Source organism: Rhizoctonia solani, chromosome 6 (assembly GCF_016906535.1).
Source record: "Rhizoctonia solani chromosome 6, complete sequence".
NCBI lineage: Eukaryota > Fungi > Basidiomycota > Agaricomycetes > Cantharellales > Ceratobasidiaceae > Rhizoctonia > Rhizoctonia solani.
This window is the reverse complement of record NC_057375.1, coordinates 1,510,059-1,535,843: the sequence shown is the minus strand read 5'-3', so window position 1 is coordinate 1,535,843 and position 25,785 is coordinate 1,510,059. Positions and strand designations below refer to the sequence as shown.

The 25,785-nt window shown below is 49.8% G+C and overlaps 4 protein-coding genes across 4 annotated transcripts; 1 reads left to right on the top strand and 3 right to left on the bottom strand.

The window, feature by feature from the left end:
• Positions 1-402: 402 nt before the first annotated feature.
• RhiXN_05910 (NAC domain-containing protein) lies at positions 403-1,232 on the bottom strand (the record flags this gene model as incomplete). Its single annotated transcript, XM_043325726.1, has 4 exons — positions 403-676; positions 729-843; positions 911-1,090; positions 1,178-1,232. 4 exons carry the CDS (start codon positions 1,230-1,232, stop codon positions 403-405), a joined length of 624 nt encoding a protein of 207 aa, XP_043181158.1.
• Positions 1,233-9,644: 8,412 nt separating this feature from the next.
• RhiXN_05909 (uncharacterized protein) lies at positions 9,645-10,284 on the bottom strand (the record flags this gene model as incomplete). Its single annotated transcript, XM_043325725.1, has 3 exons — positions 9,645-9,922; positions 9,973-10,098; positions 10,152-10,284. 3 exons carry the CDS (start codon positions 10,282-10,284, stop codon positions 9,645-9,647), a joined length of 537 nt encoding a protein of 178 aa, XP_043181157.1.
• A 6,908-nt stretch (positions 10,285-17,192) lies between these two features.
• RhiXN_05908 (uncharacterized protein) lies at positions 17,193-18,232 on the top strand (the record flags this gene model as incomplete). Its single annotated transcript, XM_043325724.1, has 4 exons — positions 17,193-17,462; positions 17,515-17,799; positions 17,896-18,045; positions 18,098-18,232. The coding sequence occupies 4 exons, from the start codon at positions 17,193-17,195 to the stop codon at positions 18,230-18,232; spliced, it is 840 nt and encodes a 279-aa protein (XP_043181156.1).
• A 231-nt stretch (positions 18,233-18,463) lies between these two features.
• On the bottom strand, positions 18,464-24,118 carry RhiXN_05907 (phospholipid-translocating P-type ATPase; the record flags this gene model as incomplete). Its single annotated transcript, XM_043325723.1, has 15 exons — positions 18,464-19,098; positions 19,151-19,320; positions 19,377-19,659; positions 19,709-19,794; positions 19,845-19,891; positions 19,938-20,128; positions 20,178-20,396; positions 20,446-20,631; positions 20,712-20,902; positions 20,958-21,131; positions 21,435-21,906; positions 21,964-22,107; positions 22,178-23,506; positions 23,553-23,645; positions 23,689-24,118. 15 exons carry the CDS (start codon positions 24,116-24,118, stop codon positions 18,464-18,466), a joined length of 4,650 nt encoding a protein of 1,549 aa, XP_043181155.1.
• Positions 24,119-25,785: the final 1,667 nt, after the last annotated feature.

Below are 25,785 nucleotides of genomic sequence, written 5' to 3'. Positions count from 1 at the left end.
CCTCAAAGAAACAACCTGTCGTTTGAACCCCTCGATCCATTCATATGAAGCTTTAGTTGACCATAGGCGATCAATGGGAGTGAGGAACACCGTTATCCCTGCCGTGCCACTGAAAAACTACAGCCACACCCACTGATCATTGGACATTATCTGTTGGATGTGCTTCTGAGCTTTGCCATGCTACATTATGCATAGAACTGACTACCTCTATTCTTACAACATTTATTCGGGTATCAATATACTAATCTTCTTGCGATTTTAAATATACACAGCACACGGGCGATCAATACAACTGAATTGCAACAAAGTTCATATGTATTCGTATATAACACTCACGTCTGCACAAAATATATGCGAGCGGCAACCAGAGAATAGGCGACCTTGCCTCACTACTCCAAGCTTTTAATCGACATCGTTGGCCTTAGTCGCTTCGGTGGTTGCTTCAGCAGCAGGTTCAGTGGCAGTAGGTTCAGTGGCAGCAGGTTCAGTGGCAGCAGGTTCAGTTGCGGCAGGTTCTGCGGCATCAGCAGGCTTATCGCCCTCTGGGACTTCGAAGCTCTCGGTACCAATAAGGGCTGGCACCTCGTCGTCGTCATCGGCTCCGGGAGCGCCAGCTCCTTGGGCGGCTTGTGCCCTCGCCTGCATGGATTGATAGGACTCGGCGAGTCTTCGGAGGCTAATTTCATGTGTAAATTTCCAGTATCAAGTTACATGCTTTCATTACTCACTTGGCCAAAGAGTCGGGCCCGAGCTGGTTGAGGATACCAGGAACAAGTTCGGTGAGATCCTTTACATGACCGGCACCGTAAACGGCAAAGGTGTTTGAGGAGTGAGCGCCGTGAACTGGCAAGTTAAGGGGAAATGGCCGTTGGGTGAATAACAATCACAAACAACGAAACGATTGACATACCTTTGGGAGCGGTAAAGTGCAAGACGCTTCCGTCTACCTGGAACATATTGACCTCCTCAATTGGGGCAATAGGCTGGACGTTAAGCTTCTTGAGCGCAGCAGCCAATTTCTTGTCATCTCCACCAGCTGCCTTGGGACCGGATCTGGGTACGACCTTGCGACGGACGGACCCCTTGCCACCTACACATGCCCTAGAATTAGCGCTTGTTTGTATTCAAAAACAACGCCGAGCGACCTGCATTTATATTAAATAAGTATATTACTCACCAATGCGGTTCGCAGCGGCGGCTGCCTGGAGTTTTGCCAACTTCTCAGCGTTCATCTCTGCAGACCCATAGACACGCCGATCATCGAATCAACACGCAACCAAAGCCAGGTTTATCATTCCAGATTTTAATTTCTCAGTACTCCGACTCAATGATCTCCGATTACCGCGTGCACTCACTAATCGTTCAAGAGCTCCGCCCAGATATATTTCAACCCCTGCTTTGTTTAGATCGTTCGCAATGCGCGAGGACAAGGATTCGGTTCTCGAGGTCCGGTACACCGGAAGCAAATCCATGCACATCCGCGTGGCGGGCTTGCGCGAGTGGAGTGCGGCTGTGCCAGGCGCTTATAGAACTGCTCAGAACCATGCCTTCTAGCAAGCAGAACTTTCTCTGTAAAAGACATATATTAGTAGGTTTGATATTATAACACAGGTATCCGAAGAGAAGAGAAGGGCTCCTCTCAGTACATTCCATCCTCTTGGGATATCTATGGGAATCTAACTATTCAGCTACCCTGAGCGAATGGAGACTATGATCCCACACCATAGTTGGTACGTGTATAATTGTGAAGATGGACGATAAAAATGTCGTAAACCGAATGTATTGCTTCTTCGGTGACTGTAAGTGGTGGGGCAGTCTTTGCGCCTAGCCACCAGAACCATCGTAAGTCCGATTGTTTTCACAATCAATCCCTCACTCTGACCCCGAGGATAACAATATGCCAAGCAATTTTAGCATACAATTCCATGAGAGTGAATCTCTTTTTGCGATCTTGATCTATTGTGTATTAGAATTTGGGCATCCAGTTGGGCCAAATAGCTCTACCTGTAGCCAAGCCTTTTGTCACGCAGTACTTCTATTCACACCTGGCACCACGCCAAGCCCATCTATTGCCAACGAATGAGTAGGCAGTACTGCCAATGGGTTGCCCTCGGAAACGAAAGCTCCGCAAGGCTACAAGGAGTAATCCAGAAGCTCAGATGACTCTCTAGGGTTACGCTACCCTACCACCATCAAGAGGTGGGTACCATCGATGATACATGATGCACCACACCATTTAGGCACGCATATAACGGCTATTTTACCGAGTTTCCAAGGACAGCAGACCATCTGGTCATGATCTCCGGACACCTCGGAGCTGGGGCTAACCCATGACTATCTGTTGTACAAAAATATACACCGTCGCCGCTCGGAAGTGCCATGCCTCGGGTGTCGTCACTGATATAGCGTGTATTTGAGCACATTGCCAAGGAATATCTTTCCCACCAGACTGGATGAGCTTCCAAGATACATCGTGGATTGCATTCCGGGGATATCCGAACGGAATGAGGGCGAAACTATGACAAGGTACAACCCGTCGGCTGAATGCAGGATGGCGATAAGTAGATAGTTCACCTCATGTGGCTTAGTTTGGTTATACACACACAGTGTTGTATAGAATATTGTGGCATATACGAAGCAAAGCGCGGAACAGACAAAACCATTTACCGTAATCTATCTCTCATTTACTTAGTTTAGTGTCTCTTCCAGTATCGGAAAACCGTTTAGTTGATTTACTAATGATTTTACTTGCTTCATTTCCTTTCTCCGTGATTTATATTTGTATCCCAAACCTAGATTAATATAAACTACTTATCCTCTACCCGCTCGTCTGCGTCGGCCACGATACCCAGACCGGTGAGGTTGGGGAACCCCCGTGGCTGCGAAGCAGCGAGGGCGGACCGGGGGCGCCCGACCGCGATTCTGGCTCGTGGGTGGGCCGCCCAAACCAGCTCTTGTGACCTACTGGATGGTGGGTGAGATAAAAACGACACGCAAAGGCGTGCCGCGGCACTCGGTGTGTACGAGGCCAGACGGTGGAGGAGGTCGGACACAAGTCGACACGGCATGAAGCGGTCCTTACGTGACTCGCTACATGCTCCGGCTAAGTCGCAAAATGTCCAACACACCAACTTTTTTCATCAGCACACTCGATGCTATTCTGGGCAATTGTATACATATAAACCGCCCGTAAAGCGTCATACAGAGCTCATCGAAAGTAAATCGGGTGGTGGAGCTCTCTTGCTTTCAGCTGGGGACACTATATCCACCAATAGCTGGAATCTGAGCAGATGGCATCATGCGGGGCACATCAGCAAGCTACTTTTATTAGTTGAAACCACTGTCACAGATCCCGGTGATTTTGGAAGGAGCAATGAATTCTCAAACCCGACCCCAAAGGCACATACTTAAAAACCACTCAGCCAACGGCACATAATCTTCAGGCCAGGAAGCTTTTTCTAGGTGCAACTAAGCACAGCATACAATCGAACCGTCCTTCCTGGACAAGGGTTAGGTCAAACTGCTCCAGCCTGCGAGTGGGACTCGTTCAGCTGTGTGTTGCGTATATTATTCCAAGGCCAGTTTCGAAAACGCGAGGCTCGGGTCTGGACCGTAAGATGTGCAGAGGGTGAGATTAAGTGATAGATACCAAGAAGGCCATGCCAATCAAATGCAAATCTGCGAGACCAATATACACCTTGTTTGTCGAGACAGGGTACAATTCCGTGAATCGAAGAATACCAATATGTTCCCGAGTAATTTTCCAAGTTATTAACATGTTTCTAGCGGCCTTATGAGTATCATATTACCTTCCTAATCAGTGTCACCAACGAGATTAATATGGGTCGAATTGGCCTGAGACACAAGTATCAAAGCAGACGGTCAGGATGGAGCAGCAAATAGACATGGTTCTGAAAGTGATTCGCCCAGATTATAAGATATCACAGCAAGGAGAATAATTGTCGTAAGTAATTTCAGGAGATCTAAAACACTATAATTATTCAGCGAAACCGTGCCAAATCTACTTCGGTCATATTTGGGAAGTCCGATCTTATGAATATCCAGTGATGTTGAACTTGATCGAGTCAAATCTGCATTTGCTTACTCCGAAAGCTACGTCACTTTGAATTGGTCAGGGACGAAATCAACGCAAGAGTGCAAGCCTGCTGCACCAAGGGTGATTTTTTTTCCAAGTTTATACATGAGGCAGGACAACCAAGACCTTTGTGAACGTAGCAAGTTCATAGGAAGAGTCGTAAACATCCATTACATATGGAACATCGAAACACGCTGCATACCAACTCAAAGGTGTATCCAAGAACCTCTCCCGAAAGCCTTTTAGAGGATCTGCAATCAGTTGTGTTATGCAGACGGGTAGTCAAAAATGTTGATTGCTTAATTTCTGTCTTATTCGATAGATGAAAGCTTACAAACAGTTCCGAAATCCTAAGCAGGTTGTGAGTCAGCCATACGGTTAGGGTACACTTGGTAATAGCAACTCAACACCGACTCGAGGAATGTCTTTACTACGCCCAGTTGGCCTGCCACACCAACGCCGTTGAGATATTTGGAACGCTGGTTGATAGTGTACCAACCAATAACTGTGTGGCGCCTCAATAAGTGCCGGATGCGCCCCAGCAGATTGCTGGCAGCGTTTTGGTGCGAAGAATAAATCAAAAATGCACGCTGTCAACTGTTTATTTATTTTTGGTGATGCAACTGTGAATCTTCGTATAGGCTTAATACTGAGTTCGTCTACCCTAGAGCATGAGTACCCGGCCTCTCAGGCTCACGTTAGGAGACGCAATGGAAGGGAATTTGCTAGTAGCCCATCCCGCGACCATCCCTCAGGGGCTTCTCTCGGTATTCATGCATTACTAGTGTCCACACAAGAACTCCTATGAAATGGTCATTGCGCATATAGCCTGGTAACGCCTATCGTATTACCACGGATGCAGGCACGTAATCTCTCCAGAACTTACCTATCAGTAGTACGTGTCCTCCAATCCGATCCAGACTCAAGGTTATTTACCCGTGCTCGTGTTACATGCAAGGTTCTGCAGTATTGGGACATGGATCCCATATTCAGACAAAAGGTTTCTCTGAAGCCACTACTCAAAGGGCAACAATATATCAATCGGGCCGAACAGAAGGGTTTGTTTCATGGGCGTTAGCATGCCAACTATAACCTGAATCTACACCGCAGTTGTGCATTTTGGAAAACAAGGTCATAGGCATTGAGGTCAACCATCAACCAAAAATAGATTTTTTACGATAGCTTGAGGTAATATGCAGGTAGTTCGACCCGGAGGTACCAGAGTACACCATATGCAATTAGAACGTGGCCTTTGCGCCTCTTGCAGTAAGTTATCACACCAGGACCCGATATCTACTAATGCGTTCCCAGGGGATGAGATAACAAAGCGGTAAGAATGGATCAAAGAATAGAAATTTGACGTCTCTTCGTCGCATTCTGTGCGTCTTGGCAAAATGGACGAACCTTGTAAGTGGGGGCGCAGTCAACTAATACTAGGGTTTGTATACCGGGACGCCAAGGCTGGCCAGACCATCCATTTGATCCGTGTGAAGACTGCATGCGCCCTACAGTGAGGCTGACTGTTCTAATTATAATTTCGTGAATCCAATACTTTCCTCCGTCTTGGGGTGACTTGGACCTGAAAGTGCGAGCTTCTTGCATGATGTATAGGTGAGACGTACTCGAATATCGAAGATTAAGTGTTTAACACTGCCTACTTGACTAAATTTCAGAAATAAACGCGTGCTATATGAAGGACAAAAAAAACTAGCCAACGAGTTTAACCATTCAAGCAAGGGCTCACTTGACCGCTATAAACGTACGTTCGCGTGCCATTCGAAGCTTTCAATTCGAACGCTGCTCTCAACTCCAAGTCTACCCAAGGTTGAAAAGGAGCGACTTGAATCAAGCGGCTGGTTGAATGACATATCGAACCCGATTCATTTACACTGTCAACTCAATCCCACTTGTGTCCTACCATGACAGCCAAGCCAGCCTTATCAACTACTACTTGAACCGCCACTACGCCTTGCCTCTTTGGACAGAAAAAAAACAAGGCCCCGAACCCAGATCAAAGAACACCATGTTCCAGTTCTCTCTCTCAATAACGGCAACACCCGCCCACTCCAAGTCCCCATGTCTTATCTCGAGATAGCCAAGCCCAAATGAAATCACGGCCGTAAAAAAAAAAAGGTCCTACCCAAACGGATCTAAGCAAAACGACACAGATTCCCCACATACACGCGGTTGATCTACATTATTACACCTTTCGTATAATATAGTAACCTATCTACCCAACGAATTTCGTCCCCGCGAGATGAAACCTTCTCGAGGTGATCACGCGCCTCCCCACATCGCAACAACGTATGTACGAGAAACCTTTCGACTCCTATATATACACACAACTACCCATTTCAGTCAAATCCGCCCCAACGCTGGCTTGGCGACAATACATGACACTTCAAGGGGGAGAGAGGGACCCCGTAAGCTCGAGATAACATCGCGCATAACGCAACAACCGTAAGCCGCAAGTTACCACCATCACCGCCGATGGGGAGCGAAGTGGTGCGGCAATAGGGAGGAGCGAGGATGATTACGACACTCGACGCATTTGTACCGTGCGACGTCGACGCCTTGTTGTCTTGGTCAAAGATAACGGCCAACAGGCCAAGAGACTTGGCTTGTACTTCTCGCGAACTCTTCGTCGAGCAAAGTCAAATTGCCTATCCGTTGTCGGATCCCCGCAATCAAGCAAGCAAGCAAGCAAAAAAAAAAAAAAAAAAAAAAAAGCAAGAGTCGGAAAAAAAATTGCGTGAGGGTCCAATGGACCGGTAAACGAAATGTGCACGGACTCTCAAAGCCGAAAGGGAATTCCCGGATCCGGTCACAGAATTCACCGACCCGAGTCAATCACAGAAAGGAGGAGGGAGTGAATGAAAAACACGTAACGTAACCGGTGACTAGCTGCCGAGAGACAGGAGGGGGGCCAAGCCCAAATGCACCCGGGAATTAGCCTAAACTATGCGTAATAGTTGAGTACAGGATGTCTAACGAGGACAGAGATCTTCCTCTGTATAGTTTTTTTTTGGAGTCCTGCCAACAAACGAATAACAACAAGGGGCCCGTCCTAATTCCAGTACGGTAACGACTAGGTCGTGCGGGGGAAACTAATTTCGGCGCACATGGCGGGATTTTGGCGGCGGGCACAATGATTTGAAAATCCGTTTCCCGTGGACCGACTAAATCACAGGGGAGAGAAGTAAGAAAGAAAGAGAGAAAAAAAAGTACAAGCGTTCGGCTGCAATTGAATCCAACCCGTGACTACCCAGGAAGGGCGCGAACTAGGGACAAACATATAAATATCAACATGTCGAAATGCGGCGAATTTAAATCCCTCATAACAGAGAGAGACAGAGTGGGGGGCGGGGAAGGGACCCATACCGCCTAGAACGTATTCCATATGTTCCTATCAATTCTGACCTCCTCCCCTCCCCAGAAACGCGAAACAACAAAAACCATGATATACATATTTTCTCCGTTTACCCTATCAAATAGCTATTTCGTTCAACATGGACAAGCGCTACGAACACAAGTCGATCGCGTATGTAAGCCAACATAACCCACACGCACAGCGAGGCTGCGGCTGGGCCCTGTAAAAATGTGTCGAGCAGTCCCCCACGGGTGATGAAACGGGGTTGCGCACGCCACCATGGGGGGTGTGGGGGATGGGGGTTGTGTGTGTCATTGGAGAATGGACTGGCCGTTGATTGGGACGTGACGGTGACGAGTTGGATGCAATATGTACGAGTTTAGATTTAGAGGTAGATGGGCGAAAAGTGCACGGGTACGACGATTAATCGAAAACCAATCTCATATCTTGATTGAATGCGTCCGAGTCCCAGAACGTGCGTCTTGCCGTAAGGAATTCAATTATCGACCTTGCCCAAGCCAGATCCCCAAGCCAGGATAGGATCTCAATAACCTGAGCTAGATCCGTCCCCCTCATCTCCAAGCCAATCAAGAACACACCCATAGGCTAATTGCCTCTTGAACACGCGCATGAAATAAAAGGGAGGCAAGGGAGGGAGGGTGCCGATCACGAATGAGGCGCGGGAACGTGAATGGTAGAATAGGCCTAGTGTGGAATGTATGCGTCCCTAGCTTCAAGTTAGGGCTACTCGGGGGGAGGGGGGGGGACTGGGTTCTCGTCGACAACAGCCCAATACACAGTCCCCTTGGAAAAACAGCCTAATCCAGCCTGTATTTGGAAGCGCAAACACGAGAGAACAACTCGCAACACTGATGGCTTGCAAAATCCGTTCGGGACTGAAAAAGTGACTGACAGGGGGGGGGGATTATCGATACCGCCATTCATGATTGGATTTTGAGCATCGTGCGTGAAAGATAAGGACGCACGTTTGTTATCTCGCCAATCCGGTCCAATCTTGGACAAGGCTAGCACAGCGATGTAGTTTGGTGAATGTATGCATCTGTGCTCCAATGACGAACGCGACTAGAATATGCTCGAAGACACTTCCGAACTAGAATGAATGTACGCATGGTCCGGCGATACGGGCGATTGGATTGGTGGCCCCGAGAAGAGGGAGCGCACAGAACGAAATGAGGAAAATGTGTGATGAGCATGACGAGACGTTATGTTCTCTCTCGTCCTGTAACGAAAACAGCCCCCTTCCCACTCCCTAATCTTCAATAGGCTTGGCCTGCGCCCAAGACTGAATACGGGCCCGAAGACGGCTCCAATGACGATATTGTACGGCGAGTTGCTGTGTTGAGGTTCTGACGGAGATGCCGTTGTATAGAGAGTGAACAAGTGCCGGAGTGGAATCTATGCGCCCAACAGTCTCGGCTTTGGAGAGTGGTGCCCCCTACTATAGCTACGGCCGGCAAGCGGGCCCCACGTTCGTCAGTGGCGCGTCTCGACTCTGCAGAGCGCCCGCAACGACAGAGTTCGAGTACGGCACAAGTGAATTCCAGCCATGTCGTTTCGCTTTCCCAAACTCGACTTACCGGCTAAGCGCGCTCCGTGGGCACAGCCCCAGAGGCCCAAAGTATGCGGGCCGGAAATAGTTCGCGGAGAAACAGTCGAGCCCCACGCTGTGCGAGAGCATCTTAACGAATGGGAAGAATGTACTTTGTAAAAATAAATGCAATTTTGTGTGATGATGATGTGCTAATATACAAACAAGCCCCCAAACCATAAGAGCAAGAGAAAGAAAGTGTCAGGTCGAATAAAAAGCTTGTCGAAACAATGGTAGGGTAGTACAATCAAAGAGCGACTGGAGAATTAGGTCGGAGCGGGAGAGAGACAAGGGGTAGGATTCGTTGCGGGAGGAGCCCCGCCAGTCATTCAGTAGGATCGTTAATTAATGTCCCTGCTGGCGAGGTCACGCTCTGCGCGACTAGAAACACAGGGGGGAGTATAGTACGGGGAGGAGAGTCGGGTCGGGTACAAGGTCTAGGTGGAGGGTATCGGAACATGGCAGAGGATAAGGATAAGGGGTCCAGGGGGCGAGTGCAGTGCGTGATGGTGGGTATATGGAAACAGTGCATGGGTCGAGGCGAGATGTGTGCATAGGAGAACAGATGGCTAGAATCCACCGAGACAGCCCTCGTCGGGAGAGGAAAAGTCTTCGTACGAGGGACGACGGAGCTCGCGACTGGATCGTCTTGACTTGGACGCAGCAAACAGCATCGGTCTGTCGTCGTGGGAGAACATGGATGGTGTGCGTTCCGGGGGCGGCGAGACCAGCCCATCGCTGTCGTCCGAGGAGCCCTCGTCGGCGATAAGGCCCGGACAGGGCGTGGATGGCCGACGGCGGGGTGCGGATGTGGATCGGCCCATGGCGGTAGGATCATATGTCCTTCCTAGGGGGTAATGAGCACCAGTCCAGGCCACACTAAGCACCAACACGAACCAGGACATCCGCGGGCCGGCAATGCACATGAATTCGGCAACACAACAATCGGCGATCGGTCATACGATGCTGGCGAGTGCGTTACCCGCGTCTTGACCAGCTCGCGTTTCGCCGTTGGAAAATGCACTGCCAATATTATGAGCACCAAATAAATAAACAAATAAACAAATTTTATTCACCATTGGCCTGTGCATATGGGAGCATCTCGCTCGTTCCTCCAATGCTGCCCGAGGCAGCGCCGCTACTTGACGAACTTCGCTTTGCATCAGGCGAACGCTTCAGACACGAGGGCTTGCGAACAGGCGACGACATGGTAGGTAGGTAGGTAGGTAGGTAGGTAGGGAGTAGAACTAAACGTCGGGAGTAAGGAATACGAGTACAAGGCACAGTACGGATCCTCTCTCCTTGACCGCCAGTGGTTATATACACCCACTTGCATCGCGAGCTACACCACAGACCCCGGACACCCCCGTCCCGTTGTCTTGGTTCCGTCCCCGCGAGCCCCTCTCCCGGGCGCTTTTCATTGGCCAGGGTGCGTCTCCTTCGCTATTGGTCCAACTAGGCGACATTCGTTTCTCCCCCCTCTCGCTCCCTGCCCACTCCACTCTGTCTGTGCATACATCTTGTCCCGCTTGTCTTTGCGCCCACTTTTGTCCCCTTTGGGATGTCTGTGTACATAGGATGTGGCCAAGGTACGCCTCGTGTCCGTCCCAACAATAGGCTCAGTCCATCCGGTGCACAGGCAGTACTCCCGATAGGAAGCATACCTTGACACGCGCAGCCATTCAGGAACAACAATCCAAGTACATCCACATCCACATCCACATATATTCGCTCCCGGACACGGAAAACAACGGCTAAATACATAAAGACAGACACAACACAACCTAACCGCCCAGCGCCTAATTCTAAATTAATCTTCAGATCGCCAAGGCACAGCACGCACTCTTCTTGGCAGTGGCTTTTTTATCGCGTTACACAACTCAATAAGAGAAGGCATGTCAAAGAGCCTTGTCCGGCTTGGATTTTTCTGTGCCAAGTCATCTCAGCGCCGTCATGTGCTACACGGGTTTTTTCGCTCCAACTACACGAGTCGTCTTCGCGAAGGCAAGGGCATGAGATAGGGGACGTTGCTTGTTCTTACAATGAAAAGTAAACTCGTTTGATCTTATCTTGCTTTGCCCCTTGACTTGGATCGCCCTTGACCTCTCCCGCCTGCCCTTTTTTTTTCGATGCTCATCAAATGCACCTCGAGTGATCTGCAACGTAGACAAGTTTTGATGATCATCAATCATAATCTTTATTTCTGTGTAAAGTCTCAGGCATAGCGACTCCCCATTTCAGTCCGTGCTACGGCGTCAAATTCAGCCTGTGGCACGTTGTACAACAGTCGGATGCGCAACCGATGGGCAAAATCATGGCGCCAAAACGATTAGTGTTGTTATGGCGGCCCATCCTTCAAATGAGCGAGTTGGTCCAACGTCAATTCGCAATCCGGTCCACCACGAGGATCCTAGCAAGCCACCGACTATTTTCAAATACATTTTACTGATTCGAAGCGCGGTTTCCCTTTTTTTTCAAACACGCAACTCTGCTGTCCGGAACGTTAACGTTGTACAGGTTTGAAAACGTTACTGTTTTTGGGTGTGTTACCTCCCATCTCGCATCTGACGCCATTCCAAATGGGTTCCCCCCATCATTACTTCCTTCCCTAATTCATCTCTACCAAGCATCTCTACTCCGTTACATGTACACTTTTGCAATCCCATCTCATATCCCCGAAACACGCCGTTTGAGCTCACTCGGTGTTTCAGAAAAAAAAGAAAGAGAGGGATAGTTACTATATATGTCCACTCGAACACATTCATATTTTCTGCTTTATCGTTCAGTTTTTTCCCGAGTCTCATCGAGTATGGGCGCTCGATATCATCGCCGGTCGATCTCAGTTACCCCGCGTTTTAACCAGATATATAGGTTTCCGCCTCGATATTATAGTTTTCCTTCTTTCCCTCATCCTGCCTATTCAACGCGCACGGGCACGTTTTTCCGATTATGCGACTATGTATATATATATTCACGGAGGCAAGCCACCTAATATACCCGTACACACCAAGTTTAAGTTTTCCAAATATATCGCCACCCAATTCCAAAAAGTCAGACCAGATATATCTTTCCCAGTTCCCCGTCCGAGATACACGACTTGTCCACCGGCTACTGGCTGATATAACCCCACTCCAAGTGGAGTCTGCTCCAACACCACCACCCCTGCTCAAGTCTAAAGCAAAACAAATCGCGTCTATATTCAGAGAGTGAAGAACACAACCCTGCCCCACCTCGCGACCATCAAACCCAAAGGCCGTACGGGGTCCTAGTATACATCCCTTTAAAGGCACTGACCAGAGCGGAAGCATAAACAAACCAAGGAGAGAACAGGGATAATAATGCTACGGATAATAAGTGTGTTCTCAACGTATAGGGGGTATAGGGATGAAAGGGAGCTGCTCGGACCAAGTGTGTTCACGTGGTGAGAAGATGGTCAGGAACAATGACGAATGACGAATATGTGGCGTTGTCAAGTTGTCGGGTTGACATGAAAGCCTGTACGGCCCGTGCCGGCCGTTATTTGGGCTCGGGGCATCAAGCTCATTAATGTATATCATTGAGATCGTGGGAGGGGCAGAACGGCAGCGGTAGCGGCAGATGTAAATCATCGAGCAAGAGCTTTTGGTCAAGGTTAAATCAGCATATGAATTTAACCACGATTCGAATTCGACGACGAGGTGCTTCATGTATGCGTGGTATGACGAACATGTCAATATCTTCCTGTGTGGGTAAATCCCCCTAACGCCCCCTTCGCTTGCATACCAACCCCGAACGTCACCCCCGATCTGTACTTGCTCTCACCTTTTGCGCTGAACACACCTTCGTCATGCCTCCAACTTTATCATTATCAGTCGAACTGGAACAGCTCTCGAGGCCTCGATTGATACATATTCGGACTTGCCCATATGCACAACATCCAAGAGCTTTCCCTCACGATAGACCCAAAGCGGAAAGTGGAGCCGGGTACAATTGATTCTGCGAGAAAGAGAGAGAATGTCTCATGACGTACCTTTAGAACATCGAAACGCGGGGCCCCGGTTCGCTGTCTTGCTTTTTCTAGACAAGGCCCGACAATAAATCACAGTGTTCGTTTGTCCTAGCGATATCTTGTCGACATAATTTGCGTCGGTTCATGAGCCAAGGTTACAACGTGGCTTGACCCCCTCTCCTTCCCCTCTCGGTGCTGGTCCGGCTCCCAACAGAGTTCGGACAGGCGTTCCCCCCTGATCGCACGGTGCCGCGAGTGATGATGAGCACCCGGTTGTGGGCAATCGGCCGTCGATACATGCGATGGCGAGCACGGAGAATGCCCAGTAGTCGAGTCGGATCATGCGTGTGTCTGTATATGAATAGAACAAATGGATGTGTGTGATTATGACACATAACCCAACCCTGTCAAACCATGCTCAAATAGCGATCCCGAAAGTCGCCTAGAAAGTTTTTTCCAGTTTGCTCAGATCCATTGGGTCATACGGTTCGGATTTGCCGAGCCCGTCGGACGTTGTTGTGATGTGCCTATAAATGGATTCCATCGCGTCATTTCGCATTCCGCCCGAAGTAATTATTGATGAATTTTTTTTCTTGGGTAGAGGGCGAAGTTATTCCGGGTACCGGAACCCACTCCCGGACGGGCAATTTGTTCTTATTCCAGTCAAGGGATCGGGCATTTTACGAAGCACAGGGACAGTACGAAGAAGACATTGTGTGTTTATAACTGGGTGATTCCCTAAGCGACACTGCTCATGGTGGCCGGTTTCCGCTGCCCGTCGAGAGTGGTGTCTGGGATCGTACCCGAGTGGCCGTACAACAAGGAGAACGAGCGCTCGCTTCAGCTGGCCACAGGCGCCTAGATGGGGCAAGTTACAGCCGGACTCGACGACTTTGCCCGGTTTGGTTGCGAATGCATCTCCAAAAAGTCAAGCGGTAATTATCTCCTTCCATATGGCTGATCGCGGTTCCGGGGTCCTTAGGATCCCAGGTTCGATTGGGTTCGTCCCGGGCTTCTGTGTGCCATGCGCTCTACTCGACCTGATCGCTCTGTGCTGCTGCCTGTGATCGCCCTTGGGTTTGTCCTTGCGGCTTCTGTTTGGTGTTTCTGTTCTGCTTAGCGGAACGTGAACTCGACGCAAATGAATGTGCATTGCCTCATTGGGGGACAAATTTTTTTCTCTTCAGGATGTCCTGTGAAGCTTGTATTCAATCACTGCGCATATTTTACGTCTTAGTACCTGCCGATGCTCCTAGTCGCTACCGGTCGTGGAGTTATATCTACCCGTTCGGGTGTCGACTCGCCGGATGTGGCCAAGTCTTATCTTGTGATGAGATAACACTCCTCGTGCATCATTCCCTATTTCACGACACCTTAAAAAACACGTCATTCATATAGGGATTTAAAGAATATTGAATGCTCGGATATATTCGCTCATGTTGCAACCCCGCAAACCCGCGTCAGAACAAAGTTCGAGGGTGCGCGGCGATACTATGGACCTTATTCCCGAGCAGAGTGCAATTGGCATTGCTTCCCCCGGCTACCACACAAACCATACGTCGGCCTTCAGCCTCCCATATTCGTCGAGCCCAATGCTTCCTTACGTGCACATACTCATTCTTTACCTTGGCATCGTCTCCAATCGTGCTTCGTCGATCTTTCGAGTCGTGTTTGCTGGTGATGCGATGCGCCCGGCCGAAGCTGCGTGCGAATCCTACCTATCTTGGTTATCCTGATAGGGTGCGAGTCTTGTCGTCGCTAATCCAAGTCTCCATGTGCTTGTGTTAATCAGCGCAGTCTTTGAACTGACAAGTGTTCTTTCAGCTCTTGGTGCCTATTAGCTGAGCATGGTTATCCCTATCTATAGCCTTTCTCCGCAGGGGTTATGGTCTGGGCCAGGCCAGGCAGTTGTCCTAGACTCCTTAGCCTCGTTGGATTGCACATGGTTGGTCAACGGGTACCTCAGGTTATGATAGCCATATACTCTGTTCCGGTGCCGAAATATGACCGGGAGAATAATTCACTTTAAGCAGGTCTAGGTCGCCCTTCCTTACATTCCTTTGCTCACGTCACGTCAGGACCCCATACCCGAGGGTGGTCTGCATGGATGCACAGGGACAACATGATCTTCAGTCCAATTACTCTCGCAAAACGTCCGGAATGTGTCAATTCGAGCTTACGCCTGTCCGCGAGGCACCAAATTGGGCACAGGAATCACTTTAAAATATCCTGATGCAACACGATATACAACTTTTCATGTTATCATCTCCTCGAATAGTGAGCTGAGATTTGAAAAGGCCTATATCTAAAATTCACACGGTAGGAGCCTAGGGGCCTTTTACGTTTGATACACGAGAACCGGGGCCGATTTGACTAATGCGCAGGTCTATCGCTGCGCCCTAGGACGTTTGATGTTGGGCGGCAACTTTTGTAGCGACCGAGACTGAGTAAATGCATATATATGTGGCGTTCTGAGATCTGGCCCACCCTGGGCCTACATGTGTAATAAATTGGAGTTGCCATTAGTTGAAACGGGCGTATGTTTAGTTCGATTGTTACTTGCATGCATGTGAAATGTATGCATTACTTTTTTGGAGTATGCCAAAGGACAGGCTGGCGCATGGCAACATCGTAACTCGAGGTAAACATGCCGGACCGTGCATTATTTCAGGTGGCACCATTCCGTATGCACATGCCAACGCCGCGATACACGCTGACCCGTACTCCCAAGGCATGTCAGATTTCAACAACTTCCGCAAACCCATTCTGCGACGCGGTCCTGGGGTCTTTCTCGATTGAATGATGCAAAGAAGACTTCACGGCTTGGCTTGTTCTCATGTATCTGCCAAGCAGGGTGCGCCGTGTGCGGGCATCGGATTCACAAACGCGGCGCAAAAGGCGGACTGAATACCAAAATCTCGAACAGGTTCAGGTTCATTCAAACCAGGACACACATAAATTCAAACTATCTTGGCTGCATACAAGGTGTAATCAGGATTGCCTGTATGCACTCATATCACATGCGCGAGAAGGTGCGGGCGAATCGCAGTTGCCGCCCACCACCTAGTTTCTTTGTCGCGTCTAAAGGCGAATTAATCTAAGCGTATCCCAACCTGAATACATCTTGGATTACAAGCTCGGACCGTACCTTCCATCATCTCACCTGACTCGAAGATAGGGGTTTACCGAGCAGGGGCATCGCCCGATAACACTGCCGGTGCGAAGGTGTCGAAATGAACATAATTGACGGGTCCCTATCTCCATATGTAATACTCCCGATTCCTGCCACGCGAGATGGAAGTCTGCCCATTCGGTCTCTATCGTAGATCTGTAAAGATCAAATTCCTATTCCGCTGCGTATACCACACCTCCGTTAGTGTTATCGATTTATTGAATACCGCCCCGGATCGACTCGGAGGGCATAGATTGAGGTGGAGCGACAAGTCATGGGGTGATGGAATCTCCTAAACAGACGGAAAAGTAAACTGCTGTTGCCCGTCCGTTGCCCTCGATATCTCTGCACAGTTCGATCATCAACCCAAGTCGGCCTGGACTACACGTTGACCATTGAACTTAGGTCCTACATTCATTAAGCCAGCGTCGGCCGACACGATCTCCTCGTTAATCTCATTTATGTGCGACTGGGATAGTCCTTTGCCCAGGTAGTCCGCTAAGCGAGAGATCACGCCATCAGCTCTTTCAGGCTGATCTGGTCTCTGGCACTCTCAGCTTCATTTTGACATAGGGGAGTCCCATTTCGTACATTCCAGCGCAAATTAGCCTGGGCTCAGGCCTTGCAGCTTAAGACGCACATTGCCGGATCCCGGCGGTTTGTGTCCCATGATGAGCGAGCTAGTGCTTTGTGTAGTGTGCCGTGATGATTAGCCTCATGGTACCTGAGGTTGGCAGAGAATACACAGCCTGTTAAATGCAAATTTAGTGGCACTCGAGGCAAACGCCTCTCGGCACAGAGCTAAAACAGAAATGGTGAGCACGGTGCATGCAGCAACCGCAAGTTGGGCGCCAAGGGTGGGCATTACCTAATCACCCAAAGGATCCTCCTCGGATGGTGTGTCTGTGATATGGTCCATCACACTTGACCAGAAATTACTTTGTAAATCCGCAAAATATGCTCTCCGTCGTGAAAGGACTAACGTTTCCGCCTTCGAGGCTGGGCCCAGCTCCCACCACCGGAAACACCATCCGCCACTTTGTACCCCAAGTTGGGCAGGTTTTACTCATTACCGACACTCCAGCGTCTTCAGCTCAATTCTTGGTTCAAGCCGTTTTGCAATCGCAGCTCAAGCGCGAAGGAGAAGCTTCTGCAAATACGAGAGCCTGTGTGCTCGTCTCCGTAGACCACGATTTCGCACACATCAGTGCCGTAGCAGCTCGTTCGGTAAGTCCAGTTAAATTTGGGGTACGGTCCATATTAAACCTACCCCTTATAGAACCTAAATCTCTCTCATTGTATCCGTGACAGGACTCTTGTCTATGTCGATGCGCTTACACAGGCGCCTCAGCCGCTAGGTGATCTCGCGGACGGTGTGAGCGCGCCAGACGATCGCCATACCACTGCGGGGATTGTCACCTGTCCGCCTCTGGCAACATCCTTGCGACCTCTGTACGACGTCATCCAGCAGGCACTGGAACAATTATCGCCGAGTGCTACCGGGAAATTGTTGATCCTAAGTGATGTATCTTCGCTAGAATGGATCGGTATTCCGGCAACAGAGGTGAGCAGGTTTGTTCGGGCCGTAAGGGCATTGGCGGTCAAGGCGAGTAGCAGCTTCTCATGCGCATTAGTTCTTTAATTACGATCGAAATGACAGAATAAAAGTGGGGTAGTCATCCTGTATCATTCCCCTTCACGAGATCTTCCGATCGAGTCCGACGTTTTCAGGAATCTTCTTACAGGTTGTGATGTTCATGCCGAGGTTCGTGAGCTGAGCAGCGGTCTTAGCAGCGCCGTCAGCGGAGAGGTAGGCGTGGAGCTTCAAACATCGTACATGTCCTGACCTTCGTCATGCGTAGGTCGCACTCCATCCTGGATTTACGGCACCGGATCCGCATTTTGTACCTATCCCACGCGAGCGGGCGTTGCAGTACCGCCTGACAGATGCGGGCGTCATCTGGTTTGATCGTGGAACTAGTGCTGGTGTCTTATGAAAGATAGTTCGCGCAAACGTCAACGTCAGAGAAAGAACGCAGGTATCATTCGTGACATAATTAAGACAAATGCATGCAGACAAGGTTCCGGTAACGAGCGCGACCGACATATATAGAAACTGGCTATGTGATCAACAAACAACAAAAACAACAACAGGGACCAAAGAAAACAACAAGAGAAAAAAGAAAGGCGTACACGTTTGTACATCATGGTCGTACATACAGTGTTTTCTATACAGCTCGCGGCGAGCCATCGTCGCCCCATGAGGGTTCAGTTCGCGCCGTCATGAACGTCCGATCGCTCGCTCGAGAATGGACACTGGCATCATGGTAATGGCCCCCTGAGTGAGGCAATTGTCCCATTTCGTACTCGCCCCCGGTACCCACGGTAAGCTGCGTTTGATCAATACTTCTCATCACGGGTGATCGCTGGGAAGCTAGGTACGTCGAAGACGAGGGAGAATGGCTATCGGACGCTGAGCGATATGAAAGCTCTCCCGGGGAACCTGGGGACCGATCAAAGGTTTGCGCACGCGGGGTCTTAGCATCGCCTTCATCTGCCGCTGGGGTGGTTATAATCAACGGAGGAGTACTTCGCTCAGGCGAGAGAGGGCTGGGTCCTTGACCTGGGGTGGGCGCAAAGTCAAACTCTCCGTGCGACATGCTCGCAGCTCGGTAACCGTCCTCTGAAAGAGACTGGGAATTATTATAGAGCGCTGAGTTTTCATAGTCGGATCCACGTCGCTTTTTCCGGTGCTTAATACCCAGTTGATCTTTGAGATCACCGGCGACCCAAGCTTCGCGGATGATGTCCTTGTCCAAGGGCATGTATGCTTGCGTGAAAGCCTTGACGAGGTACCGGGGCGCTGAAGGACTGTCAGTGATCTGAATGACGAAATGGGCGCTTCTTCTACTTACTGATAGCTACACAAACCGTCAGGAGGACACAACCCCAGAAATTCATCGAACCAAAGAGAATTTCGAATTCGTCCACAAAGTCGGTGCTCATGAATTGCGAGTACACAGCAATCCAGATGATCAACACCGCCGATGAACCGATGGTGACGAACCAGGTGAGAACGGTCCAACTATACACAGGTGACGTTAATAACAGGGGTGGGTTGAGGGAAAGAAAATGACATACTATCGCGTATTGATGCCGACATACAAATTTGCAGAAACAATAGCCGCTACCGAGACCGTGGTACCGAAATCAGCGAGTGAGTCGATGCCCTTGCCCGTCCATGATAAGGTAGGAGGGTTGGTCCACACAAAATAGGGAATAAAGTACACGACCGCGGATTGATACAGACCGTCGAACATGTATGCCCAGAACTTGGTTTGGGTATATTCAAGACCGAGGATACCGCGTCTGTAGAGCTGAGGAAATGCAAGCGAAGCCTTGGCATTGATGTCTTGGTCGAATGCTAAAAACAACGTCAATAAACGTACGAAAGGATGACGATAAATACGTACCTCCAAGAACGATGACAGGCAATGAGGTAAACACAGTATTGTACAACAAAATGAACGTGTACTGGTATAAATATGTCGCATCGAAGCTAATCTTCCGGTTAAAACCCAATTTGGCCTACCCCGCGCTCTTACTCACCTGTTCCAGAAACAGAACCAGAACATCGCAAAAGTCCAAATTACGTTCTAACCCCAGGTCAGCATCGCTCCACTTGCTACTCGGAATACTCACTTTATAGAAAAAGTTGCTATGCATATCGGCCACGCGCTGATACGACCAACGTCCGTGAACGAGTAGAAGCTTGGTAAGGAACCGGAACTGTCCAAACGCATAGTCGGCAGACATGGCTGCTTGCGACCCTTCGAGACCCATCAAGCCACATCCGATATTGGCCTCTTGGATCATAGCGACGTCATTAGCACCTAACCGATATCATTAGAAGTGCAATAGATCGGAATAGTAGGCACAAACCATCGCCAATCGACAAGGTCATAGCATTCTTCCCATCCTTGACCAATTTCACGGTTTGTGCCTTTTGAGCCGGAGATACACGACAGCAAACCACCGTGTCGCACTGAGTTCCCAGATTCAAGAACAAGGGCTTGAGCGAATCGTCTAGCGCAAAACGCAAGGTATCGCCGTCGATAACAACAGCAAACCCAGTAGACCCAGCTTGTCGGCTCGAGTTGTCTACTTTACGGTCAGGAATACTCTCCAACAGAAATAGGAAAGCACGCACTAGCACCAATGCTAAATCGCCTATTCACGTTCGGGGGTCCAATCACACTAGCAATCTTGTTCAGGCCAGCTTCAATCTGGGTACGTGCTCCGTCGGCTGTCGTAGCACTGATAATCATAACCTCCATATCCTGCTTGAGCAAGTTGCATGAATAGCCGATTTCGATCGCCGTTTGAAGTTTGTCACCTAATCGTTCGATCAGATTAAATCCAAGTGGATTATAGTATTAGACTTGCCAGTCAGGATCCATAGCTTAATTCCAGCACGGTGCAACTGTTCAATCGCATCGGGTACACCTTCCTGAAGTTTGTCTTCTAAAGCTGTTGCGCCTAAAATCAACAAATCATGTTCGATGAGTTCGTTGGCCTTGTCGATTGCTTCGTCACGGTCGGTGGTTGCGGCGGCAGCAGCATCGTACTTTACGGACCAAGTAAGGTATTCTTCTTCAGTTAAAAACCTACAGTGTGGTGATATGTTTAGCGTCCATAATGAGTATTCAGGTGGAGGCTTACCGGTAGGCAATACATAAAGTTCTTAGTCCACCGTTGGCGAACGCCTCCATGTCTTCGCGCGTACGTTCTCTGAGTACATCTTGTCCACCAGCTAGGCGCTCGTATATAACACTATCGGCGCCTTTGCAGTACAATACGAGACGACCTTGTGGGTCCCGAACGATGACAGACATTCTAAATAGATGAGGTCAGTACAAACACGGACGAGTGAAACGAGTGGAAAGGCAACAGATGAAACGGCGGGATTCTTTCGATAATACCAGGGCAACCCAATCCCCGCCAGGTATAAAAACTCTGGCCTCTCTTTTCCGTCCACCTTTCCCCAGCGACCAGACTTCCACACTCCTTCATCTCCTCAAACCCTGTTTCTATGGAAAACATAGAGGCTCTTGTATCTCACAGCCCCACTGTTTTAGAACGTATCCGACGAGCGTGGCGACCCGGCCAATACTACGCAAACACAGAAAATAGACTCACCTCTTCCTGGTTGAGTTAAACTCCAAAACCTTCAACGGTACATACCGCTCCGCCTGACCCATAACTTCAATATCCACCGCCGTGCTGCTCCTCGCCAAAAACGGAAACCCAGCATCTCTGGCACCCGCTACGAGCGCAGCCTCGTCCGGACTCTCAGCTTTATAATCCAACCGCATCTCCCCTCCCATTCGTTCGCTATCATCGGGCAAATCGGGGAGCACAGTGTGGCAGACAGCCAGCGCGCGGAAAAATTCGATGATTGATTGCCGTTGGGGTGTGTTGGGCGAAGTAAGGTCCTTGGCCATCTGGGGTGAAATCATGGTGAGTTTGTCCCGTCTGAACCATCGGTTTTTGAATGCGCGTTCAAGGACAGCAATCATTTCGACTTTGAGCGATTTGAGTCGTTCGTCCTGTTCTTCGTCCGAGAGAGCCGGAGTGTCGGATGAGCGCCGTTTAGCGGCTCCTTTCATTGCTGTTCGTTTTTGTTGGGTCAGGATGCTGCGTGTGGATTAGGAGATGGGGAGCGCACCTTCAGTTATACCTTCTCCATATCGTACACCCGCAATCGAACACCGCATAAATTCCATTACATTTTGCGTAAGCGTACCGGTCTTGTCTGAAAAGATGTATGCAATCTGCCCCAAGTCATCTGAGATATTCCACGTCTTAGGAACTGAAATTTAACCCAGAGCAAGTCAGAACAAACCCCTAAATCAAGCAAACCGTAAGAAAAATAAACGTACCACACGCTGTATCCAATGGCGCATAATACATGTCCTTATCCTGCGCAATAAAGAACGCCTGGATAGTCTTGACAATCTCGATGGAAATGTACAGCGAGATCGGGACGATGTTCTGGAATGCGATCAAGCAGGACCCAAACGTTACTAGCCCATTCAGCGCGGCGCTCCCTGCCCCGCTACCCCAACTCAACTCGTAGACCCATCCCGAGGTGTCCGTTTGAGAAGAGTAAATTCCGGATGCGACGGCCGAAACAATAGACATGGCGAGCAAGACGATAAAGTTCATCACGACGTTGAAATTGGTTTGTTTCTCGATTTTTGATCGTTTGGAAGGTGTCGCACCGCCGTTGAGCATGATTTTCGTATCAGCACCCGTGAACAAGACCAAGCCAATGACCCAATTCGTATTCCTGAGCGTACACCCACGAAGTAGGACCTCGTTGATTGTGACCGGCTCGACCTTCTCCTCAATAGGACCGTCGGAAGAGGAACGTGTGCGGTACCTGAGAACACCATTGTAGACGTACAACCCGGCATGAGGCGGTTCGGAATCAATAACGAATTGACACCGGCCAGGTGCAAGGTCCTCTTCACCACTGATCCACCGCGTAGACTTGAGTGCTTTCCGGAGTTTCAAGTTGGTCTCTCCATCGAGATTCTTTGTCTCTACGTACGCCAAACCGTCGGCATCTGAAGTGGCCAGAACAATAGTGTCGGCTGGAACCTGATCGTTATCTCTGAGTAGCACAATGTCTCCGACTTCGAGTTTTTTCCATAGGGTGCGCTCCCATGTGGGAATCGGGCCCGGATCATGGGAGGGGTGGACGGTGGAAAACGTGGGGGCTGAACGTGAGGCGTATGTATCGCTCCCGCTTCCTCCGGCGGTGAGCGCCATTAGACTCGGCATGGGCGGGTACGAATGTTCTGCCTTTCCTGACCCGACCGCAGATTCGGCGGTGGTAACGCTCTGAATATCATCTAAACTGCGGCCACCGCGCTCGCTCTGGTCAATGCTACTATCCAACGTTGTCCTGCTTATGCCAACAACTTCGCGTTCGCGTGCTCGCAATCGTTTGATGCCACGCGTGACTTTGCCGGGTGCGGTGCCGAGACCGAGGAGTCGTTCGAGCCAGCTACGGGGATCTAGGGGTTGGTTTGGGTTTCGCCACGAGGTTGAGGAGAGTTTGGTCGCTGCCGAATTGTTGACTTCGTCGTCGAGGGAGGCTCGGCGATAGTCTTCGATTCCGTCCTTTGCGGCTGTTATCGAGAGAATCACGACAAGCGGTACCATCGCAATCTCGGGGGCCGCCGCACCGAATATGGGAAAGACTGTATAAAATGCAGTAATCGAATTAATCGTGAATGAATGGCCTACCTTGGAGAACAACAAGGGCAAGGAAATACAAGTTTGCAACGCGTCTGAATTGTTCGTACAGGTTCTTGGGTATAAACGTCAAAACCGTGTATTCTGCGGAATGAGCATTGCACAAAGGGGCTTGAGTTCGACTCACTGCTTGTCCGCACTTTATTGCGCACATATCGTCGAAGAGGATCTCCATTCGACCGAGTTTCGGTCTGAGGCAACGGCTGATTAACATATATTGTGCGGCGCTCTCCTGGCGGTTGCTTTGCTGGTGACTGGGCTGGTTGCTGCTGCTGTTGAGGCTGGGGCTGTTCAGAGGGCGTGCGTTCGAGTCCGTGCTCGTCCACATCTTCTCGCTGTGCCTTCTGGCTTCCAGCCGTCCCAGGCCGCTTAAACGTAAACTTGGGCCGTGCTTTTGCAAGCGACTTTTTCCTCCGTTGCTGGCGCAGTTCGCTTCGTATGCTCTCCGCAAGAGTCGAATGTGCCGTCAGCGTCGTGCGTAGTCGTAGGTTCGGATCGACATTGTCTGCATCTGCCCCGTCATCCTCGAGGGTTGGGTGCCGCTTGAAGAACGACATGGCCAAGTCTGAGCCTGGGTCACTCGGGCCTCGTACTTGATCTAGTCAATTAAGCGCCGAGAAAGAACCCCCTGAGATCCGCCGCGCTCGAAGCTCCTGGAGATTGGCGACGGTTTCACTTGGTCCGTCTAGATAGTCTGCACACGCACGAGCAGATAGTGGTAGTATTAAGTATGGCTCAGTTTATCACGTGATTCTACTATCGCCCGCACTGCCTTTGCTGGAGGCAATCCTCCGCTCGGCGCACCGAGTGCCTTGGACTGGTTAACCGATGACCGATCTGGTTACTCCTCCTGGATACATTTAATCTCATGCCCGAACTATCACCCACCCGTACACCCGTACACCAATGGAGCGCGGTACGCGTGTATATGCAGTCTTTGCCTACTGCTGCCACGTATTCGGGCCGCGTATATATATCGAGTGCGGCCGCCTATCTCCTCTCTGCTCACTAATCCACTCTGATCCGAACCTCGGGCCGTTCTCGTAAGAATTCACTAAATCCCTCACCCAACCCCTCCGGCGGAATCTTTCGCTGCGCATGCCAATGGACTTGGGAAGCTGCCCACTGCATATGCACGAAGAACCTCGGTGTACGAGTGAAATGTTTGTCGTTCCAAGAAGTAATATTGCTGTACCAAAGGCGGAATCGCACTGCTCCCCACCAGCTCGTCCAGCCCTGTTGCATGCCTGGGCGCCAAGCTAGCACATCCTCCACATTAGGCACAAATGTCAACGACACAAGGCGCTCCAGCCCCTATCCCTTACTTGCCCCTTTCCACGTTCTAGTCTGGACAAGGCACGCGCATCGGGAGTCTCGGAAAGGAGGATTCCGGCCTGGGTCAAATCAAAACAAATTATAAAAATGTCCCTAGCAAAAACGTCCATTTTGAAAATGCCTCCAGCGGAATTTCATATGGCTTAGCTGTATGCGCCTATGTCACTCGGCTACGATGCCACCACGACATGCGTCAGCTCCAAGATAAATTGTAATCATAGAGAGGCCCAAGTCGCAGTTATGATGTTGACTTCAAAGGCTGAATGTCAGCGTGAATCAAGTCAAGACCGCTCGGATGAGACGTATAATAGAGTTGATTCAACAGTTAAATGTGAGTTTAGAAGCCAGAGAATGGTTGATTAAGTTACGCAGTCGGTAGATGCAAGGTTTTCAATACAATTATATATCAACTAAGATAAACCCGCGACGTCGAATACGTAAATACCCAGGCGCCATTGTGGAGAACAACAAGACGACGAAAGCTGAAGCTTATGCGTGGACGAAGCTGAATAATCGGGTAATGGTCGTTGTCATGGAGCAGTTATAGTGGAGCACACTTGCACTTCGTAATTCGAGTTTCGGAGTCGACTGGCCGGTATCTTGAGAGGCACCGGAAGGCGCAGAATTAGCTCGGAGAAGGGCGTCCGAATAGGGTAACGGGGATGACCAGGTGCATATAAGTCATATCCAAGAAGTCATATGTGAGTGATGGCGCGGTAAAGGTCGTGTCCGTTCAGTTATGGCGGGTTTTCGTACTGAAATCATGATCTACTTACTATGGTGGTTTCTTCTGAACGATAAGCCATGGCCGGCACCTCCTTGCACCGCATAGCCCAGTGGCGTGCATTCGACCAGGGCTCGTCTTGGCCTGGGAATTGATGGAATCGAT